The sequence below is a fragment of the Phaenicophaeus curvirostris genome, chromosome 1 (assembly GCF_032191515.1).
Source record: "Phaenicophaeus curvirostris isolate KB17595 chromosome 1, BPBGC_Pcur_1.0, whole genome shotgun sequence".
In the NCBI taxonomy this organism is placed as follows: Eukaryota; Metazoa; Chordata; class Aves; order Cuculiformes; family Cuculidae; genus Phaenicophaeus; species Phaenicophaeus curvirostris.
In genome coordinates, this window is record NC_091392.1 from 60,785,811 (window position 1) to 60,808,096 (window position 22,286).

A 22,286-nucleotide genomic window follows, 5' to 3' on the forward strand; every position below is an offset into this window, starting at 1 on the left:
CTTATTCAACATGTGGGTTCATCCCCCTGTTAACTGGGATTCCATTCCCAACTTGTGTTTCAAGTTGCTCCACGTGCCTGGTTCCCCGTACTCTGAGTGAGTACCTGAGCTTTGGGTCCACTAATCCTGCTCTGGGCTCTTGCTGCAGCACTGTGCAACCCCACTCCGTTCAACCATGTGCAGATATGCACTGGTGTCCCACATTGCTTCCATGTAAAAGCATCTTTTCAGCCTTGAAAACACACACGTTCTTGGGACACACATACACGTGCATCACACGCGTCCAGTCCTGGCTGTGCTGCTCAGCCACAACTAAGAGGGCTCTTTGCACTGGAAGTTGGCAGGTTCCCCTTGCTGGCATGATGCAAGTTCAAAGGGCCACGAACTTTGGCTGCTTTTCAGACTGCTCTTTCCTGCCTCTGCCTCTAGCCAGTATTTGCAGAGTGGCAGCTTCCCCAGAGCTGCGTGTCTGCTGTTTTGGGCACGGATGTGGCTTCCAGTGCAAGGACACTGGAACGGGAGCTCTATTCATTCCGTGCTGGTTAAGGACATCCCAGTAGATTTGAGGTGGCAGTGAGCAATAGAGGGAGGCTTTTCAAGTAAAACCAGAAGCTCACAAATCATTCCAAAATGAGGATTCAGTGAATAGCTCGGGGGGAGGGGGAATGTCTTGTGTGTGTGTGTGTATGGGGAGGGGGAGTCTCCTTTACCGATACTGTGTATGTGTTTACCAGAGTTGTCCAGGTGCTGCAGCTCTCCTTCACATGCCAGCCAGGCTGCTCTTTGTCACATCCCAGTCTACACTGAGGCTGTAAAACTGCTCAGCCACATCGCCCACCCTTGCAGAGCCAGGACACCCCAAAACTACCTGCAACCTGCTGCTAAATGCTTTTCGACTGCACCCCTTCCCCTTCCCAGAGATTCCCCCATCTTCTTCTTTGGGGAGGGACTGTTTGCAAAGTCTTGTAGCGATAGGAGGAGGGCGAACTGGTATAAACTGGAGAGGGGCAGATTTAGGCTAGACGTGAGGAAGAATTTCTTCACTGTAAGCGGGGAAGCTGTGGCTGCCCCATCCCTGGAGGTGTTCAAGGTTGGATGGGGCCTTGGGCAGCCTGATCCAGTGGGAGGTGTCCCTGCCCATGGCAGGTGAGGGGGCTGGAGAGCAGGTCTTACGAGGAGCGGCTGAGAGAGCTGGGGTTGTTTAGCCTGGAGAAGAGGAGGCTGAGGGGAGACCTCATTGCTCTCTACAACTACCTGAAAGGAGGTTCTGGAGAGGAGGGTGCTGGCCCCTTCTCCCAAGTGACAGGGGACAGGACAAGAGGGAATGGCCTCAAGCTCTACCAGGGGAGGTTTAGGCTGAACATTAGGAAAAACTTTTTCACAGAAAGAGTCATTGGGCACTGGAACAGGCTGCCCAGGGAGGTGGTTGAGACCCCTTCCCTGGAGGTGTTTAAGGCACGGGTGGACGAGGCGCTGAGGGGCATGTTTTATTGTTTGATAGGAATGGTTGGACTCGATGATCCGGTGGGTCTCTTCCAACCTGGTGATTCTATGATTCTATGATCTTTAAGGTCCCTTCCAACCCAAACGACTGTACGGTTCTTCCCTCCGGAGCGCGGCGTGGCCGGGAGGTGGCACTGTGTCCTCACGACAGAGACATGGGGGGACACCCCCCCCCCCCCAACCCCGGCTGCCCCCGCCGCCCAGCCCTGGGAACGGGGGGGTCTCCGCCTCCCAGGCTGCGGCGGGCACTATCCATACCCCCCATCCCGCCTCTCCTGCCGTCTCGGAGGCGCAGAATAAAAATAAGTAAACAAACAAAAAAATATATATACACACACACACACCCCGACTCCAAAATTTCGAAAGCGTTGCCGGGGGAGGCGGAGGGGCAGCCCGGTGTGATTTATCCCCCGGGGCTGTGATGGACGCGGGACGCGTGGCCGCTCGCCGGGGCCGCGGAGGGGCTGGCGAGGGGCGAAACAGCCGGGACCGGGGCTGGGGAGTGAAGGAAGACCCGACGGCCGCGGCTGACCATTCTTTTATTTTCTTCTTCTTTTTTTTTTTTTTTTTTTTTTTTTTTTTGCAGCCCTATATGCAAACTGTCACTTCGGGTTAGCACAAGACCTGATGCAGCTCATTAGCATGAGCTGTATCTAATATGCTTAAAACCTCTAATTATTTATTATGCCCTAATTGGCAGCCCAAGAAATGTCTGCAAAGTGATGAGTGTTCATCCTCCCAAGACGCCCTTCGAAAAGAATTCAGCAGTGTCCCTGGTCAAACGTCATTTTTAATTCTTCATTTGGGGCACAAGCTTTATGCCGCTTGTAGAGGGCACAGCGCTAAGAAAACTCGTAGGACTCGCTACCCGGAGAACTAGCCTCTCTCTGTCCTGGGTGGGATGAGCAACGATTACTCACGAACGTGGTTTAGTGCTCGAAGCCCCTCTTTCTGTCCAGGGAAGCTTAGGAGGAGACCTTAAAGTTCATCAAGTATGCAGAAGTGTAGTCAGATGCTTCTTGAAAAATCGCTTTTCTGCCTTCTGAAAGTAGCAAAGTTTTGAAAATTATATTCACATAGAAAGTGTTTCAAAATAAGTTTCCTCCCTGTAGCCGCCCCCAGCCCCAACCCCCATGCCTTTCCCCCCCCCTTCCAAGTCTGTATTACATTTCTTCGGGTTGCGCCAACTATTTATTTATCTTTATTCTTTCTCTCCTTCTTTTCATTCATTATTCTCTCTCTCTTTTTTTATTTTTTTCTTCCTTGTGTGTGTGGCTTCTCGGTCTGATCTGTAGCTTGTTACCACCCACTGCACGCTCTCTCCTGCAGCCGAGGTGTTCCTATACAAACTTCAGCGTCCAGTTGTCATATTAATTATTACACTGAGTAATGACTGAAATAGTCAAAATAAGGGGAGACTCAAGAGAGCTTTTTCTTGCTGCTCAAAGATTCAGCAAAGAAGCCTTGCAACAAAGCACTAATTGGTCCCCAGAAATACTCTGACAAGGCATGGAAGATAGGTTTCATAAAGCCCAGCAATTGTGAAGGGGGAAAAGATCCTTGAATAGACCCCACGCTTCTTTTCTAAACTCTCTTGCTGAGCAAAAAATGGACTGCTTCTTGAATACTGGACTGATCTTGAATGCTATACCCAGCAGAGAAAAAAATGCACCATTTATTGTAAGTTTTTTTTTCCAGCTATTCATGTGTTCTATGTGGAGAATAAGCTGGTTTTGTTTACCATGAAAGACCTTTTACTTTATTTTCACTCGGGGGGGGGGGCTGGAAAAGGGAGGGGGGGAGGGCGAGAGGAGGGAGAGAAACACATGTGCCCAAATCCAGACGAGCTGCCTACTGTAACAAAATGGAGTGTAACAAATCCTACAGAAGTCCCGAATGTATCGATTCTTTGAAGATCTATATAGATTAACGACTTTCGTTCTGCTTTTCCAAGACGGCATTTAATCATAACGTAAATGGCCTTTAAAAAAAGAAAAGGGGCGGGGGGGTGAGGGGGGGGAAAGAAAAAAAATACTAAACTTTTTTTTAAAAAAAAAGGCAAGAACTTCAAAAGACCTCGTGAGTGTGGCTACAATTTAGGCACACAAAAAAGCCGCTATAAAATAATGAAAGTTCAAGATAAAATAAAGGAGGAGGGGGTAGAGGAAAGGAAAAGAAAAGAAAAAAAAAAGAAAAAAAGCCCAATGAAAAGGGCAAGGGCTATTTATCATTATGTTAGAATTAAGAATTTCAAAGTGCAGGTGCAGGACTGTGCATACAAGTGGGTGGAGGCGGGGGACCTTGAAACAATATTTATTATCTATAAATCTGGCAGTCCCAGATCGCTTACTCTGCTTAGTGAGCAGACAGGGGAACTGGCAAGATTGGCATTACCTCGGACAAGGCGAGGGGTGATTTTGCTCCCAGATGGCAGAGGATGGCGAGGGACTTGCTGGGCGAAGAGAGGAAAAGGCTCTGCCCTCCCCTCACCCACCTCCACCCCCAGAGCAGGGGACGGAGCCACGGAGGCAAAATTACACGCAAGTTAGACTCGCTGACCACTGGGACTCATGTCTTCTGCCTTTTAAAGAGCCCTGTGAGACCCAAGAAGGAGGGACCAAGAAACTCCAGTCTCATTCTCCCATTTTGGGGTAAAATGGTGAGGATTTCTCTCTGTAGTGTTCCCAGAATTCCAGAAGAATTACTTCATTTATATATCCTTCGTGGATATAGTTCACAGGGCTGCAATTATTTAGATATTTCTATTGCCACTTCCGAAAGCACATGGGTGCCAATAGCAACGCTGGTGCTGAGGGGCATGGTTTAGTATTTGATAGGAATGGTTGGACTCGATGATTCAATGGGTCTTTTCCGACCTCGTGATTCTATGATTCTATGATTCTATGATTACTGTTTATTATTCCTGTGATGTCACAATGAAGACCTAATGATGCAACAACCATTTCCAGTGCAGCGAATTCTGATGTCAGATGAGATATTGAACAAACAGAAGACCTGGAACTGAAGAAGTATAGCTCCCTATACTAAAAATAAAACTGAATGTTTAATCCTGCTTGGGTCTGGCTCTCCTGCCCAAGAAAGAATAAAATAATTTAATAGGTTTCACATGTGATGAGACAGTATGCTAAAAATCATAAAAGAACTCAGTGACCAGTGAAGAGAGTCCTGAAGGAAGTATGATAGAAGTTAGACCAGACAGAACAACTTTGCCTTTTTCATCACACGGATATTAAAAGTAGCCACGTTAAAATAATAATAATAAAAAAAGAAAGACTAGTTAGCAGGTGCACATCAAGGTTCTACCATGTGATGCTGCTGTTTAAACTCACACGCCCTGCCGGGGTGAAGGATCCAGTGGCAAATGAGAAGCAACTTCTATAGCTCCAGGATGCTGCAATTAGGCCAGCAGCAAAGCAGGGCTTATTTTTGCACTCATTTCCACTGAAACCTGAACAGGGACTGCACACCACTGATGAAAGCCACCTGCCAGGGACTTCCTAGAGCCGTAATCTCACTCATGGCAGGACTGTCAGACCACTACTCTGCTTTTTTAAGGGGCTAAAGAGCACACATCTCCGAGTTTTCAGAGTGGAGAGGTGCAGGGAGAGGTGGAGATAAGACAGGGCTGAAGGCAGGAAATCTGTTAAAGCTCGCACTTTTATATGTAAAAGGCAAGAAGGCAACAAGGCAGGAAGAGAAGACACTCACAGCTGCTTGTGCCAAACGCAGGGCCACCAGCACGCTCCAGTGCCGAGCCTGGCCATGTCTCCCAGGCTCCCCGCATCCCAGGCAGACCCAAGTCATGCCAGCCACAAACTCCCAGCGCCTCAGCACTGCTTTTCCACGCTTGGCCCTGAACCCCAAGTGAAAGTTCACCTGGAAGCAGAAGTAATTTCTCTTGCAATTGGTCAGGTCCATCCTGACTCCCCAGTTACAAGCAAATGCCATCGCCCACTTGGAAGAGTGGTGACCTGCTCCCACTTTATAGGGTGCTCAATAAGTTCCCTGGGACTGTCCCAGGTGGAGGAGGGGACATGGGAAATGGGCTCTGGCACCAAAGAGAGAGCTGAACTCCACATCTGTTTGTTCTGCTTAGAACACCCAGATTTTATGCCGCCCTACGAGACAAACCCCCTCCCCCGAGTACTGCGGCACTCAGGCTGTCCCGGTACCGTCCGCTTCGGACACACCCGAGGGGGGCGGTTGGTTCATTCTTTCTTTCCAGACAAGCTCTCGCCTCGACATTCAGCACGTCCAGGGGGTAACGGCGGGTGACTTCTCGCGGGGCAGCTCCGCGCGGCGCCGCTCCCAACGCCCGCGCGGTTCCCCCGGCGCTGTCCCGAGCCGGCGGGGCCGTGCGGGGCCGAGCACACGCGGCTGCGGCCGCTGCCCGGGAGCAGCCCCCGACGGGCTCGGCGGTACCGCCCGGAGAGCTGAAGAAGCGGTACCGGGCATCCCGGTCACCTTCCCGGGAGGTGTGTAAAGTACGGGTGGATGAGGCTCCAAAGAGAGAGCCCAGAGACCGAGTCCAGAGAAGAGCGACAAAGCTGGTGAAGGGGCTGCAGAACAGGCCTTATGAGGAGCGGCTGAGAGAGCTGGGGGTGTTTAGCCTGGAGAAGAGGAGGCTGAGGGGAGACCTCATTGCTCTCTACAACTACATGAAAGGAGGTTGTGGAGAGGAGGGTGCTGGCCTCTTCTCCCAAGTGACAGGGGACAGGACAAGAGGGAACGGCCTCAAGCTCTACCAGGGGAGGTTTAGGCTGGACATTAGGAAAAACTTTTTCACAGAAAGAGTCATTGGGCACTGGAACAGGCTGCCCAGGGAGGTGGTTGAGTCCCCTTCCCTGGAGGTGTTTAAGGCACGGGTGGACGGGGCGCTGAGGGCCATGGTTTAGTGTTTGGTAGGAATGGTTGGACTCGACGACCCGGAGGGTCTTTTCCAACCTAGTGATTCTGTGATCCCGGCGCTTCCCAGGGACGAGAGCGGAACCGTCCCACAACGCGGGGTAGTCCGCACACGGCGCTGCCGAGGGCGCTTCCCCCGTGGGCGCGCGCCGTGCCGGCGCTTTCTGCCCGCCATCCGAAGCCGGGCAGGTACCGGAGCCGCGCCCCGAGGATTCACCCTCAATCCCCGGCGGGGAGCAGGAGGACACGGCATCGAGCGGCGCTGGGGTCCCCGGACAGGGCTCCGTCTCTCTCTTCCCCACCACCCCCCACCCCCCCATCCCCGCCCCCCCCTCCCCGTCCCCCCGGGGCTGCCCACGCGCGCCGCCTCCCGCCCCGTCCGTGCGCGCGGCGCCCCGGCGCGGGTGTTTGCTCAGGGCCGGGAGCGCGGCACGCGCCGGGCGCACGCACTTGCAACAACAAACCCGCGAGGGGTTGGGGCGGGGGGGGGGGGGGGGCGGGCACCGGGGAAAGGGGGGGAGAGAGAGACACAGAGAGAGAGAGAGAGAAAGCGGGGAGGGGGGCGGGGGGAGGCGGGGCCGTGCGGCGGGCAGCGCGTGTGCTCGGGGGGGGGGGGGCGGGGGGCGGCCGTGGGGGTGCGTGTGTGTGTGGCCCCCCCCCCCCCCAATCCGCGCTGAAAAGGCAAAGCCGGGGAGTGTGGAAGGCGCAAGGTGCAGAGTGTGTGTGTGTGTGTGTGTGTGAGCGCGGGGGGGCGGCTGGGGGGGGGGGAGTGTGTGTGTGTGTGTGTCTGTGTGTGTGTGTCTGGGGGTTGGGGGTTGGGGGTGGGGGGGCGAGTCCGTCCGCCCCTTATAAGAGACACAATCCCCAGCCACTTTTTTGCGAAAGGGGCTTTGCGAGGCGGGCCGCGCACACGCGAGCGCCACGAGCCTCCCCGCGGCCGCCGCTCGCAGGGCGAGAGGGAGGGGGGCGGGCAGAGCCAGAGCCGCCCGCCGCTCCCGGCTCCGCTCCCTCTGCCCCGCTCCCCTGCCTTCCGTCGCCTATCTCTTTATTTATTATTTTTAAGCGAACGCCGCCTTTTTGCCTTTTTTTTTTTTTTTCTCTTTTAAATTTCCTGTTTTCACATCGCTTTCTGTCAGCCAGGGGGGCGGGTGACGGGGACCGTCCGCCGCTCGGGCGCCCCCCGCCTCGCAGGACGCCCATGGCCAGCGGTAGCCCCGCCAGGATGGCCGGCGGCGCCGGGCAGCCGCCCTTCCTGCAGCCGGCGTGCTTCTTCGCCGCCGCGGTGGCCGCCGCCGCCGCCGCCGCCCCGCCGGGGCCGCCGCCGCCGCCGCCGCTGAGCCCCGCGGGCGCGCAGCCCTCCCCCGGCGGCAAGAGCTCGGCGGCGCGGGCCGCCAAGCGGCAGCGCTCGGCGTCGCCGGAGCTGATGCGCTGCAAGCGGCGGCTGAACTTCAGCGGGTTCGGGTACAGCCTCCCGCAGCAGCAACCCGCCGCCGTGGCGCGGCGCAACGAGCGGGAGCGCAACCGGGTGAAGCTGGTGAACCTGGGCTTCGCCACCCTGCGGGAGCACGTCCCCAACGGCGCCGCCAACAAGAAGATGAGCAAAGTGGAGACGCTCCGCTCCGCCGTCGAGTACATCCGCGCCCTGCAGCAGCTCCTCGACGAGCACGACGCCGTCAGCGCCGCCTTCCAGGCCGGCGTCCTCTCGCCCACCATCTCGCCCGGCTACTCCCACGACATGAACTCCATGGCGGGCTCCCCCGTCTCCTCCTACTCCTCCGACGAGGGCTCCTACGACCCGCTCAGCCCCGAGGAGCAGGAGCTGCTCGACTTCACCAGCTGGTTCTGAGCGCCGGCCGCCCCCGCGGCAGGTGGGTGCGAGGGAAGGGGGCGCCGGGGGTGGCGGGAGGTGGAGCGGCCGGGATGCTCCCGCCCGCGCGTCCCGCGGTACTTACGAGCATCGCCGGTCCCGGCGCGGCTCTGATCTCCTCTCTCTTTTATTGTTACAGGACAGTTGCAAAAGGGAAAACCAGAAAACAAACAAACAAACAAAAAAAGCGTATCACATAGAGGAAGACAAAAATCCACCCAGGAAAAGAGAAAAAAAAAAAATAAAAAAGGACCTGTTGCCTTTCCCTCCGCCTCGCCGTCGGAGGGCGGTGCGGGCGCGTCTCTCGGCGGGCGGGCACAGCGCTGCGAGCCGCGGGGCGGCCGCCCCCAGCCCCGGAGCCCTCGCCGACTGCGCCCCGGAGGAGCGTGTGTCCCGCGGGGGAGCGGCGGCCGGGCGGAGGAGCTCGTCCTCCTCCTTCCTCGGCCGGGAGGCTCCTCACCCCCTCCGCGCTCCGGCCCTTCAGAGACCTGCGGTCATCCGTCTGTGGACAAAGTTAGTTCCCCGATGTCTGTGGAGATTCTGAAATTAAGCTATGCTGTACTCAAAGAAGCCCCTGGATCCTCGTCCCCACCTCCATCTCCCCTCTTCCTGGCATCCCTTCGTCCCATCCCTCCGAGCTTTTCCTCTCGTTTCTATCATAGAATGCTTCCAATCCTTTTTTTTTTTTTGTGAATTTTTTTATTATAAGAAAATCTATTTGTATCTATCCTGACGGGGTTGGGGATAAATTAAGCTATTTTTGTACATAAGAGAGAGAGATTTATAGAGGTTTTGTACAAATGGTTTAAAATGTGTATATCTTGATACTTTTTTTAATATGTAATGCTTATTACCTCTTCCTGTTTAGACTTGTAGTCGACATTACCTTACAACTGCCATTTTTGTATGTGGTTTTGTAAAGGACTTGGATTTCCTCCAGATGTACTTTAGCACCAACGTGTCTTACTTTATAGAAACTTTGTTAATGTATTAATAATGTTATTAAACAATGTTCAAAGTGAACAAAGTTTATGCAGCTATTGTCCAAACGCAAAATGGTAGCCATTTGTTTTTATATGCTGCCTTTAAAACAAAAAGAAAACAACAAAAAAACCCACAAGCAAGCAAACAATCCCCCCCCCCGCCTTTTCTGACTGTTTTATTACAAACTTACAAAGGTCCTGTATAACCCTGTTTTATACCAACTAGTTTCGTAATAAAACTTTTTTAATTAAAATGATTGGCTGCCTACTGCATGTAATTATTCTTTCTGCTGTGGACAACGATGAATGTAAGGACAAACTGTTAAATGATGTTATGCCAGAGCTAAGTCGCATATGAAGTGTTTGTATCTGATGGATGTAACATACATATCTTTATCTCTATATAAATATGCAAAGGTCTAGCGGCATCACCATTGTTTTCTTGCCCTTCTGTGTTGCAAATGTGTATCCAAATCAAAAGGCGAGGGGATGATTAATGATTGCATTGTCCCTCCTGAAATCACTGCACGTTAAAGAATTCCCCCCAAAAGCCCAAGTCCTAAAAAAGAGGGCGCTCCATTCCACGTTTCGGCGGTGGGACCATCATCCGCGGCTCTGACCCAACGGGGCAAAAAAAAAACCAAACCCACACACGAGGGGAAGGTGCAACCGCCGCCACCGAAACCACGGGCTGCTGTGTTGCTTCTGCAAACGTAGCGGCTGGATAAATAAAACCGTCGGGGGAAGCGAATGGGAGATAAAAATAAATAAATAAATAAATAAATAAATAGAGTAGTAGAAATGGGTGGCAGCTTAGAGACACTGGGCTTTCTAAGCTTGTTATTCTACCCAAATAGCGTGATCTGCCTGTAAAAGTACCCAATTACCAAGACTCAAAAAGAAATTGGACTCTTCCCCCCCTCGCTTTTTTTTTTTTTTTTTTTTTTTGGCTAGCCTGCTTGTTGTCAGTTAGCAAGGACGTGACCAGAATTCGCCTTCTCCTTTTCGCCTGGCTCCTGCATCACTTGCAAATTCAGTTTGCGTGCACCAAGCCAAGCGGAAAGAAAAGCGCAAAATGCATCTTACAAAAAAAAAAAAAAAAAAAAAAAAGCAGCAAACCCAACAAAGACCGAGGAGAGCCAGTACGGAGTTAAAAAAAAAAAAAAGACCAAACAAACCTAGCCCGCTCTGCTACAAATGTGCTGTCGAGTTGTGAGGGATGCGCTGTTTTTAAAAAAGAGGAGGGAAAAACTTGGTGGAGCACCTCGGAATTTTCTCTGTGTATGTATGTACGTCCAGTTATGTATATATATATGCGCACACACATATGCACACATGGACGTATATACGCGTGCATATCAATGTCCTTCCTGCATTGCTTTAAAAGTGTACACATATTTGCCCCTTCGCCTCCTCCCCCCTCGCCCTGAAATGATCAATACGTGATTTAATCGGGGAGGGGACAGGGATGGGACACGCTGGGGTCACGAAATCCGTCATTGCTTCGGCACAAACACTCATTGTTTTAACCGCTCGTGGAACTAATGTTTAGTTATGAAAATAATAACCGTTATATGCCTCCATCCGCTCTCCCTTTACAGCATCTCCTCTTTTATTTACCCACTTTTGCAAGTGTATAGATAAGGTATGCAAAGAAAGTGTAGCGAGTAATTTATAGCTATGAATATAACATTAGGATAATGTTTCATTCTGTTACAAAGGCGAAATTTCTCTTCCTTGTGTAGACAGGTGTTCTTTTTTGCTCACTTCTGAATAGTAAATATCCAGACTCATTAAACTAAAGGCAAAGTTACACTGTTGTTCGCTACAATGTATAAGGCAGGCTCAGAAATTCACCACCTCCTCCCTCCCTCTTCCCCTCAGCCCCCTCCCGAAAGAAAGAAAGAAAGAAAGAAAGAAAGAAAGAAAGAAAGAAAGAAAGAAAGAAAGAAAGAAAGAAAGAAAGAAAGAAAGAAAGAAAGAAAGAAAGAAAGAAAGAAAACACACGCACACACAATTTTACTGAAGATAGGGAAAGGGCAAAGCAGGATTGGGGTAAATCTCATTACATCTGCTCTAATCGCTTAGCAACACAAAGCCTTTTCTTGTATTAGCGCGGAGAGCCTTTCAGCGCTGCCTGACAGACAGTATTCAGTTAGCATTAGTAAACTCCATAAATCAGGGACTTCTTTGGGCGCAGTATAAGTTTTAGAGCTACTCAGGGCTCGGGGGCGACGGGGCTCAGAAGCGCGCGGGGGGGGGGGGGGTTGGTTGTGTGCAGATGGAGATTGCGGGACAGCGGGTTTATTAATTTATTGACGTATTTATTTATCGTAACGGCAGAAAAAGCGACCCATCAACAAACGCCTCTCCACTACTTTCCTCCTCCCCCACGCCTACCAAACCTCGTGCAGCGGCGGCGAAGCACGGCGAGACCCCCCCCCCCTCCCCGACACCCCCTTCCCCGCAGCCGCGCTGGGTCGCGCAGGTGGGCGGAGAGGGGAGCGCCCCCATCCCTGCTCCTGGAAAGGGAGGGGCGCTCCCGTAAGCACCGGACTTTTGGGAGCTCGGAGCATCTTGTCTCTTTTAAAAACTTTTTTTTTTTTTTACCCCTTATTTTTTTTAGATTCCAGTTTGTTTCTTCGTCCCTTCGTTCCTTCTCCTTTTCCTATCCCCTCCTTCCTATTTTTCCCCGCGGAGCCTTTTGTGCGCGGGCTGCTAGGGGCAAAAGGAAGGAGGGGGGGGGTTGGGGTGCGGCGGGGGGCCGGGCAGGCAGCGGCCAGCGCTGCCCCCGCGCGTGTCACGCCTCAGCCTTTATCCCGGCGGCGGCGGCGCGGCGGGGGCTCCGCCGGGCTCGGCGTGCGCCCTCCCTCCCTTCCTCCATCCCTCCATCCCTCCCTCCATCCCTCCCTCCCTCCGCAGCTGCCGCCCCGCTCAGCCCCGCTCAGCCCCGGCCGCGCCGCACGCGAGGCGAGCGGGCACCTGCCCAAGGGAGGCGAGGCGGCTCCGGCTCCGATAACGCAGCGCGTTGTTACTCGGTGCATTCAGGGATTAGCTCGCCTTGCAAGTTCTGGGACTCTTCCCCACCCTCCTCGCCTCTCGGGAAGGGGAGCGGGGAGAAGCGCTCCCTCCCTCCTGCCCCCCCCCCCCAGCCCCTCCCTCCCTCCCTCCTGCCCCCCAACTCCTCGCTTTTAGCGTGTCAGCCCGCACAATGCAGGGCTAATTCCTGCTGCAAAAGGCAAGTGGTGAGGAATCAATCGCAGGCTTTATGCAGTCAAAAGGGATGATGGGTTTGGGGTTGGGATTTTTTTTTTTTTTCAAGTTCCTTGCCCCAGACTGAATTTCTCCTGCTCCTTACCCCCATCCTATTAATAATCCCACGCAGGCGATTGCAGACCGAGGTAAAGCTATCATTTGTATGCGCCTGAAGATTAATTTCCCCCATGTACCAACTCAACGGCATAGTTATCTCTTTAACAGGGAAAACAGTTTGGCTCCATTGTCGGGTTGCCAAGACCGCCTTTTGAAAAAGGGAGCCCGGCTAGCCTCTGATCAAACTCAAAGGTTAGTTAAAAGACAAAAACAGCTGAAAATCTTCATGAATAATGCTATTTCCCCGAGCCTAGTGTAGTGCAAGTGCACATTTCAATGCCAGAGCATTTTGTTATGCTGCTCGCCTAAGTCAGAATTTCACAGAAAAGGCAGAGAAGAAAAGCTCCAACAATTAGAGGGGGCCTGTCAGAAAACATTAACGCCTTCCTCGCCCAGCCTGTCAAGCGTGCTGGAAATAAAAAACTGGCATAGCGAATTGCACCTCCACCCTCCAGAGCGGCGGGAGGGGAGAGGGAGGGGGGTTAGGGGCAGAGAAGTAGAGAGAGAGAGACAAATGGACAGGCCTAGGCTGTCAACAGTTCCCCCTCGTCTTCGCAGTCCATCCAAAAGCTGGAAAAAAGAAGGGGGAAGGACCTGCAATGGGGTATTTGCTCTTGGTATTTCTCCCTCTGCTTGGTGCTCCAGAACTACATTTTCTCTCAAGACAGTCGTATACACTGCCTCTCTGCATCTTCAACCCTGTCCTGCATGAATCCTGCAAAGCGCATGTGAAGTGCCTGACAAAACAGCAGAGCTGTTATCACCTTTTGCTTTCTGCTCTCTCCGAAGTCCTGCTTCGAAGTTTCCACGTCTGTGGATGCAGATGTCCAGCGTGGCTGATCCACAGCTGGACTGAAACACCTCATGTCAGAGGAGCTGTGCTCCTGCATAGCATCAGAGCTATCTTGCTCTTTAGGTTTTTTTAGGAAAACGTATTTCAGATGTACAGATTCAACTCTCTAAACCCACTACTCATACGCTCAACTTATTTCCCCTGGTGAAATACCTACTAACAGGGACACCAAACTGTTTAAAGCCTCCTTTGCACTCCCTGTAAGTGAACATCTCAACTTCGACTTTCCTGGCCAAAGCACAGATTTTTCCAAAGAATCTCAGTTGAAAGAGTGCTCTGCTTCTTTTTTTTTACTGTAAGCAAAACCTCAGACCATCACTTGAATCACATATTTTTTGGTTTTGCCCTTTTTTGCCTTTGTTGTCCCTTTGCAAATATGTACATATATTAATATCTGATAATGACCAAATCAATACTGTGCAGCTTTATAGCAAGCCTCTTGCTGGGCAGAGCGAGGGAGATGAATTTGGGAAGAGTACTACTGTGTATTGTAGTATTTACATGTGGGTTGAAAAAATAAATTAAAGCAAAATTTGAAGTGAATGAAAAAAATGGAAGATCTCCAAATATCTCTGAGTTGTTCTAATGGGTTATAGCAGGAAGAGGACACAGTAACACAGCTTAGAAAACGTGTAAAAAACAAGTCAGACTTTGCCTGTGGTTAGAGACCTGTGTGATTCCTGTATATCCCACAGGGAAGGGGCTCTCACGTTGGGGGTGGAAGCCCCAGCCGTCCATCCCATGCACACTCTGGAGCAGCACAGTGCATCCAGGTAATGCTGTGCTTCTGTCACTCTTCAGAGAAGGCAGGTATTCCCTGCAGCTCTGGAGGCAGATACGTCTCCAGAAAGTTGTAAGCAAAAAGAAAGACCCATGGAGCGCTGGTACTTTCATTGGCTCCAACACTTTTCTCCTGGGCAAACACAAGCAACTATTAGGAGAGGGGAGAAGTTCCATGAGGACTCCTTTCCCCCCTCTACCCAGCTACCTGGTACCCGCTATTCTAATTGCAAAATGAGGGGTTGGATAAAAATGCAGGGAAAGACAACTAAGGGAAAGCTGTCTAGCTCATTGCTGTCTGTGGTTTGGTCCCGTCTTAATCTGTTTTAGCTTGAGATCCACAAATGCTTAACAGAGACCCCTCAAAAGTGCCTGGGGATATGCAGCACTAGGAGAACGCTAGAAAGTTGGCAAGACAGATGCAGTCACTGCTCCAGGCTCTGTTCCTGTGCAAAGTGCTGTGGGAAAAGCCAGTGCATATTGATCATGTACCTTATTTTTCTGGGGGACAGACAATCCATGTTTCCTTTCATCCCACTGTGAACAGGATTCAGTCCTGTTTGTGCTCTTCACCTACCACCCCAGAAAGAAAGAGACAGTTACATATTTTTCTTGGAAGAGCTTCACTTCCCCTAACACATCAGAGCAAACTTCTGTATGTTGTCCTATATCATACCTGTAAGCTGCTTGGCAGCAAAATACCTTTGAAAATGTCACCCATCAGCCCATGTTTTTCACCTCTCCCTTGGACCCTGTGAAAGAATGCAGCAGCCTAGTTGCTTAGGTTTTCTGCTGGTCACTCCTACTTTGCAGCAACACATCGCTTTTCTTGCTTTTTGCTTTTATAAACTCTTGGTATCATCGGGGAAGGAAAGGGAAAAATCACAAAGACACCTACAAGCAGCCCCAGTGGAGTAGTTTAGGTCTTTGTGATAGGGTGAGAATTGTCTTCTGAAATGGAGCCCGAATTCATTTGGTCCAGTTTCACAGAAGCAAATCACAGAAAGAGCCCCTGTTCTCCTTCTGTGATGAAGCTCTCCTTGCTCCCTCCCTCCTCAGCCACACCTCTGCTAATGGTCGGAGCTGTGAGTTATTTTAATTTGCCATTGCTACGCTGGCAGGTCTATATTACTCTGGAACAGGAAAGGAAAAGCCCCATATTAGTAAAGTGTGAAATGCCGTTTTGTCTGAAAAGGGAAGCCATTTCGACAGGATAGTACCATGACAGTGCAGATTAAATCCCTACCATATGGCCTAAAATAGGCTTGCTTTTACTTTCAGGTAACAATGCATTGCTAATTAAGTGGTGATGACATTTTTAAACAAGAAAAAAAAAAAAGAAAAAGAAAATAGAAAAAAAAAGCCACCTGTATGTGAAATAAAGACAGTCAAGTCAAGGGATGACATTAATCAGTGCTAATAGGACTGAAAATCGAGCCTCTCTTATCATTGCAGTTTGATTTGAATAGGAGAGGGAATTTGTTTGATTTGTTATTGAATAAACAATAAGTCACATGTGCACTCAGAAAAGTGAACGTAGTGCTCCTGAGAGGCACCTGACTGACAGTGCAGGAGAGTAGAGTCCTACATCTCATCTAGGACAAACAGAGCCCAGGTAATAGCTTGGAGAGGTTCCTCACCCTCGTTTGCCAAGGGCTTGCAAGAGGGTTATGGAGATATGAGCAAGGCAGGAGGCTGGCCTACTTTGTTAAGTATAAGTTACATTTAAACACATGTTTAAACACCTCACTGTACTGGACGTCTTTACTGTTGCATCTCTGAGGGTGTACCAGCAAATGATGTTATAACTAGTTGATGCAAATCCTACAGTCTCTCCTGCACCCACTGCTGTGTCATTGCAGGAGAGCAATAGCTTTCAGGCAACAGATGGGATAATGTCAGAATGCTGATCTACAAGTGATGGGTTATTAATAACCTCTTGAGCCTTTGATAAGAAGGGTTTCTTCGAAGATCTGAGGTTTTTACTGGAAGTTTCTAAACAGTGTCTGTGCATATTCCTCCATGCCATACAAACCGCACTAGGAGCTGTTGACCCAAGAGGCTGAAGAACAGGTAGCAGGACACACTTTGCTTCATCCTGTTTTAACTTTCAGAGCAGAACACATTTTTTTAGATTACTATATTGCCCATCAGGTTGGTCTGCCTAGCTATGGGTCCTAAGCCTGCAAGGAGTCCTTGAGTGTTTCAGACTTGAGGTACTGCCAGGAAAAAACAGACAACACAGCTCAGCTCATCTCTCACACCTCTCACTGGCTGTGTTCCTGCTCAGATGAATCCCTGTGTTTCATGTGGTCCTCACACATTTTGCATGCTCAATGAGTTGTAGTTGGAATTGAGCACCCAGGTAAGGTTATAGACAAATGAATGTATATGAACGAGCCCGGCAGCATTTTGCACTTCCTGCCCTCAAATTTTTGTTTTCCTCTCCACAACTTTGGCCTCCTCTTTAGCCTCCATCACTTCTCACACCTGAGGCTGCCACGGTTCAGGAGTTACACTTAGAACCGGCTTCCAGGGTAAGTAGCTATTTGCATACATCTTCACCCAGCACTCTCACAGCCCTCACCAGCATAGTGTGAGGTGGAGGGAGGTCAGAAAATCAAGAAGAAAGCACAGACGTGACTTTCAGAAGCATCTAATTCCAAACACTACACACCTGAGTTCTAAATGCCCCCGGGCTTCACCAAAGATTTGCTTCTTAAGGACCTGCTGGTGGGGATGGTGGCCAACTTCTCCTGTCTCTGAAGCCAGTGAGCCTGTAAAGATGGTTAAAAGTTCTGGCAGTTGCCCCCACCTGTGCAGAAATGGGGTCAGCATGGACCTACAGTATCACAGGATGCAGTACAAGGTGCTATGGCAGAAAGTCACTGACTGTGAGAAGGAGAGAGGCTTCCTACCACACAGAAGTACCATGTACTGCTGGGCAAAATGTCAACACAGAGCAGGGTTGCTGAGGAGTAAAACAGAGCATACAGGAAGAGCAATGCTGGCACACACCCCCAAGGACACCAGGCAGTGCCAGCTCCAGAAAATTATCTCATAGCAGCAAGTAGCATTCTGGGTCTCGGGCAGATTGCTCTCCTCATGTCCACATGTATGTCAGAAGAGATCAGTGTTTGTGTGGGTGGCTAGTAGAGGAGGTTGGTGGGATCGCAAGACAAGCACAGGAGGATGGTGACTTTATCCTCCATTCACCTACCTGGTCTCTTTCTCAACTCAGATATAATTTCACCTTCTACAACACCCCACGGAAATCACCACGAAGGGATTATGATGTACTAACAAACAGAAATAAAATAGCTACTAGCAGAACAGTGAGTAAACCTCCTCTTTTCTACCCCTGATGCAATATTTCATGTCAGAAGATCACCACAGTTACAGGAGCAGGTGAGGAGAACAATGACAAGTCCACAAGGGACTCTGCTCAGTCTGGGATGTCCCATAGCTTCTCTACGTGGCTAAATCCCGTCTTCTTGGCACATCATTTTTAGTTACCACTGCTCCTTCACACTCTCTGTGTGGGGAACTGCTACTGACCAATGGAGCATTTATAAATAGAACAATGTTTAATTAACACAACAGTAGGACAGACTTGTTGAAATACTTCCCAGACAGCAGGCAAGAGCCCTGACAAGGAGACTATTATGGGAATTTTAATGAATCCTTCCAGAGTGGGACAGCTTCCATACACCTACATTGCAATGACTAATTTTGTTTGTGAAAATTGTATTGGTAAATGGTGCAGAGTGACAATAATGTTAGGGACCAGTGAACTTAATAAAGTCACTGAGTGAGTTTGTGAAATACTGCCTACAGGACAGAGCAGAGTGCTTACTAAATGCAGTGCAGTCATGGGTCCGAGTGCCCAAAAGCCCACGTCAGACCCAGCTACAAATGCAGTTTGCATAAGGCAGGCAAAGAAGCAATTAAATAACCCAAACAAGGGTCTAGCTGTGCCAGATGCCACCACAGCATGAAAAGAAGCAAGGGCTGCACAACTACTTCTGTGAGACACAACCAGAAGCATGTGCTTTATTGAACTCCACTGTTAAATGCATGCCTGCTAGCTGCTACTGCTGTAATTGAGACAGCGCATGTGTATCCTTGTCATGTCCCTATCTAAGTAAACAGGAAATTAAAATTGGCAACCTCAGTGATGTGCCTATGTGATGTTCCCACCTACCGTACAGAAGTCTACTTCTTCTAACAGGGATGTGTGAAATGTGAACGAAAGGGCACAGAAAGGACAAGGTTTACAATGTCAGTGCGTTCCCACCTCCTCCTAGCCCTGTGAACTGCTCTCTGTCCCTTAGCAGAGACAGTGTGCACCACTGGTAACCCAGTGGCTATAACCAATAAGTGCTGATGAGCTCAGGAGTTCAGAAACAGCCTCTTATCCTTCAAGAATGCAACAAAGCTTCCAGGAAAACAATCTGCAATGACAAATGGGTTATTCTTAAATTTGCCAGTTCAGCTGCCCACCACTGAATTGTACGGACAGTAGCCAGCAAGGCTACAGATTTTATTCTTCTGACTTCATTATCATTTTATTTCCGAGGTTCTTTTTCACAAAAGGTCTACATATTAATGGACAGATTCAACAGATTAATTATCTAGCCATGGAGCCTGGGCATGGCTAGTTTCCTTCTTTAGTTTTGCCATTTTCTCTCCTTTACATTTTTTTCTTGAGGATGGAGATTCAGGTGAGTGCACATTGATTATTGAAATAATATTGCACTACACTCCAAGCAAAAAGGCGTTGCAAGGTTAGTTTTGCACGGAAATGTGTGCTAGAATGCTAACAAGCATAGTTAAATACAGTTTGGTGCATGACTTCAGACATTGACAGGTAAAGTCATCTCTTGTATCCTGAGCTACATGATGACATACACAGAGCTGACTAATTAGTCAAGAAAATTATTGCTGAAAACTTTCGTAACATGCTAGGGTTTCACTGAACTGGAGTGAAACTTTGCAAGTTGTTTGCCACAAGCTTTCATTTGCTGAGAAAAAGAGATGAGGAAGGAGAGGATATGTCCTTCCAACTGCTGGAGATACTGCTGCAGTCAGAGGTGCAGGTTGTGAAAACATCGATTATTTTTATCCACATGCATCTGTTTCCCGTTGAATTCTTCCTTTTGCATAATGTGGAGTCTTGCCTGTCAGATTAATGCAGGGCTTCACCCCCAAACAAAAGTGTTGGCTTGTGACAAATCCATCTACAGCACACCTAGCTCCATCGGTGGGCATATTATAAAAGGTAATGAGCTTGACACTCCCCTTGGCTCCAGCTGCTGTAGCAGCGTGTAATGAGCCCTGCTCTATGGACTCCGGCTCTCACACTGAAAAGCCATTGAGAAGTAAGACAGCATGCCACTGAATTTAATTTACTGCTTAGCATCAGCTGGCCCCTGATGATGGAAGTTCATCTGTATGGAGGGTCAAGTGGTATAAACAGCTCCAAATCTCCCTTCTGCCCAAGGACTCAGAGGCAGTAAGCCCCACAGCAAGCAAGCACAGAGCCAATGAGGGCACATTGGCTGAGCAGGTTCCATAGGCAGATTCTTTCGGAGCATTTGCTCGCCCAGATGAGGAACCCCTCCCATTGACTGTAACCCACCAGTATTTTCACAGCTGTTTAGAGAAAATCTAATGTAATAGGCCATGTTCCTTGGAGGAGCTAGCCTTCCATTGTAAGTACTTCTCTTCTGAAGTAACTTTCCTACCTCTGTAGCAACACATGACACTCTATTTTGCTCGTAAGGTATCAAGGATTTTTAGATCCCAAAGTACGATTATTCTGTTTCAAGAAAGGGAAGATAGAGGAAGGCTTTGAGTGGTCCAAAAAAAGGCCAATGCCAGAGACTGAAAGAAAAAATTAAGAAAAAGGTAGCATACGGTCATATCACCTTCAATGACATGCAACTCAGTGATGTGCAGAGAACAAAGGCAGGTCTATTGCATTTAATTCCCCACAGAGAGTTTTTTCTGCCATGGACTTGTCTACATGTGTTGTAAGCAGCACTAAACTTTGGGTACATTTAAATCTGAGCCCGATCAATGAGGAATATTAAAAGATTCATTGGTTATGTGAAATTTGAGGGTTGTGCCTGCCTCTGCTGACAGAGACTAACTAGCCATTCCATGCACCAGAGGACCAGCCTTGCAGAAGAGGAGTGCTCTTTCCCATTGGGTAGGTGGGTAATGCTGTTTAAGGATGTCTCAGCTTTAAACACAGAGATGTTACTGTCTAGTAAGAAACATCATGGCCAAATCCAGACCTCTGAAAAATGGAAAGCCTCTAGTGGGGATGGGGACCTGGGGCATGATGTGTTTCAGACAGTTTCTGCAGCTGCTCTTCAGAGACACAATCATTGCATCCAGTGAGACCACCTGAGGAGTAAGAAACCTTCCCATGTGAGTAGATAGATAGAACAAGACTAATAGGAAGTGAAATATGGCTCTTTAAAAATTTACCTCACTATGTGGTGGCAGGTTTCTAGCTGGTTTGTGTGCCTGGGTGCTTGCTCACATGTCACGCAATGCATGTGCCTGGCTCGGTGAAGCCCATACATGTGCATTTTCTTTCCCCACTTAAGGCACACCAGGGGCTTGTACAGGGCACAAGGACACATGGGGCTGCAGGAGCCCAAAGACAGAGCTGCATGACTACCTTCTGTGGATGGGCTGTGCAGCACAAAGCCAGGTACCATTGCTCTTCCTGCGCGCTGGTGCTACATGGTCTGAGCAAGCGTTTGTGCCCCAATTGTTTCTCTTTTTTTAGATATTACCACCTCTTCCAGCACAGACAAAGACCTGTTTGTGCGGCTGCACTCCTTTTCTGCAGGGATGACAGGTGGGAATGGCGGTCTGATATAAATATACCCTGATTCGAAGGGGTTTGTGAGTGGGTTCTAGTCTGATTTTCCATCCTGAACAAACAATTTTACTTTGTGAAAAACTTTCTCTAAGGAGAATGAGCTCAATTAAGAAAACCACAACAACACAACTTTTAAAAAATACCGTCGTTATTGTCCATGTGGGTTTTGGGTGGGCTGTGGAAATTGATTTACGAGTCAACCACTTTTCTCTTTTCTTGCCATCTCTCGCTTGAGTGGTTTGTAGGCCTTGGCCCTTTCTTTCACTCAAGGAGAATAAGGTTGTCTATGGAAGAGGTCAGCATTTCAAATTGGTGGAGTTCAACTGCACAAATGACATAGAACTGACAAGAAAAGACAGGGGGTTTGGAGGTCATAGACTGCATAGGTCCTGGTTAGGGTTTTCGCTTTGTGATGGGACCTGGCACCAAAATGAATTAAATAACAGGCTTAAGGACTATTGAGGGAGGGCTGAATGCAAATCAAAGATAAGTAGAAGTTTTCTTTCCTAAAAGGGGAATGATTTTTTTCCTTACCTCCCCCTTTCCATATCTGCACAGGCAAGGTCTGCATGTTAAACATGATTTAGCAGGCATTATTCTGGAGCCTTTTCATCAGGTTTCTGCAGTGATTGCCTATCTTGGCCTATGATTAATGATCTGCTGTGCAATTTGGAGGCTATAATGACTCAACAATCCACACACAAACTATATAGTTGCATTCCTTTTGCAGATTTGCCAAGCTGTTACCAAGGGGCCCACAACCAAGCAGGATTGTTAGAGAGATAGCTAAGCATTTCTGCAAATGCCATTCTGCCCTTATCTTGCCGAGAAGTGTATTGGGCAGCAAGCTCATTTACAAAATTCAAAGCCTAGATTTCAGCGGTTCCTTTAAAAAAAAATTCTGGACTGAAATAATCATTAAAAAGGCTGGTAAGAAAAGATCCTGGTATATGGCCTCTCAGTGATTACACAGGCAAAATACTTTCTTTGTTTCCAAATTTTGAATCTGATTAATTGAGGCCTAATGCTATTAATGCAGTTTGAAAGAGAAAAGTTAATCTTTTGAAACCCAAGGTATAAATGAAATCTGAAAAACTAAGC

At 49.2% G+C, this 22,286-nt stretch overlaps 1 protein-coding gene across 1 annotated transcript; it reads left to right on the forward strand.

The window, feature by feature from the left end:
• Nucleotides 1–7,588: 7,588 nt before the first annotated feature.
• ASCL1 (achaete-scute family bHLH transcription factor 1) lies at nt 7,589–8,275 on the forward strand. Its single transcript, XM_069849834.1, has one exon. The coding sequence runs from the start codon at nt 7,628–7,630 to the stop codon at nt 8,273–8,275; it is 648 nt and encodes a 215-aa protein (XP_069705935.1). The 5' UTR covers nt 7,589–7,627.
• The last annotated feature ends 14,011 nt before the right edge of the window (nt 8,276–22,286 follow it).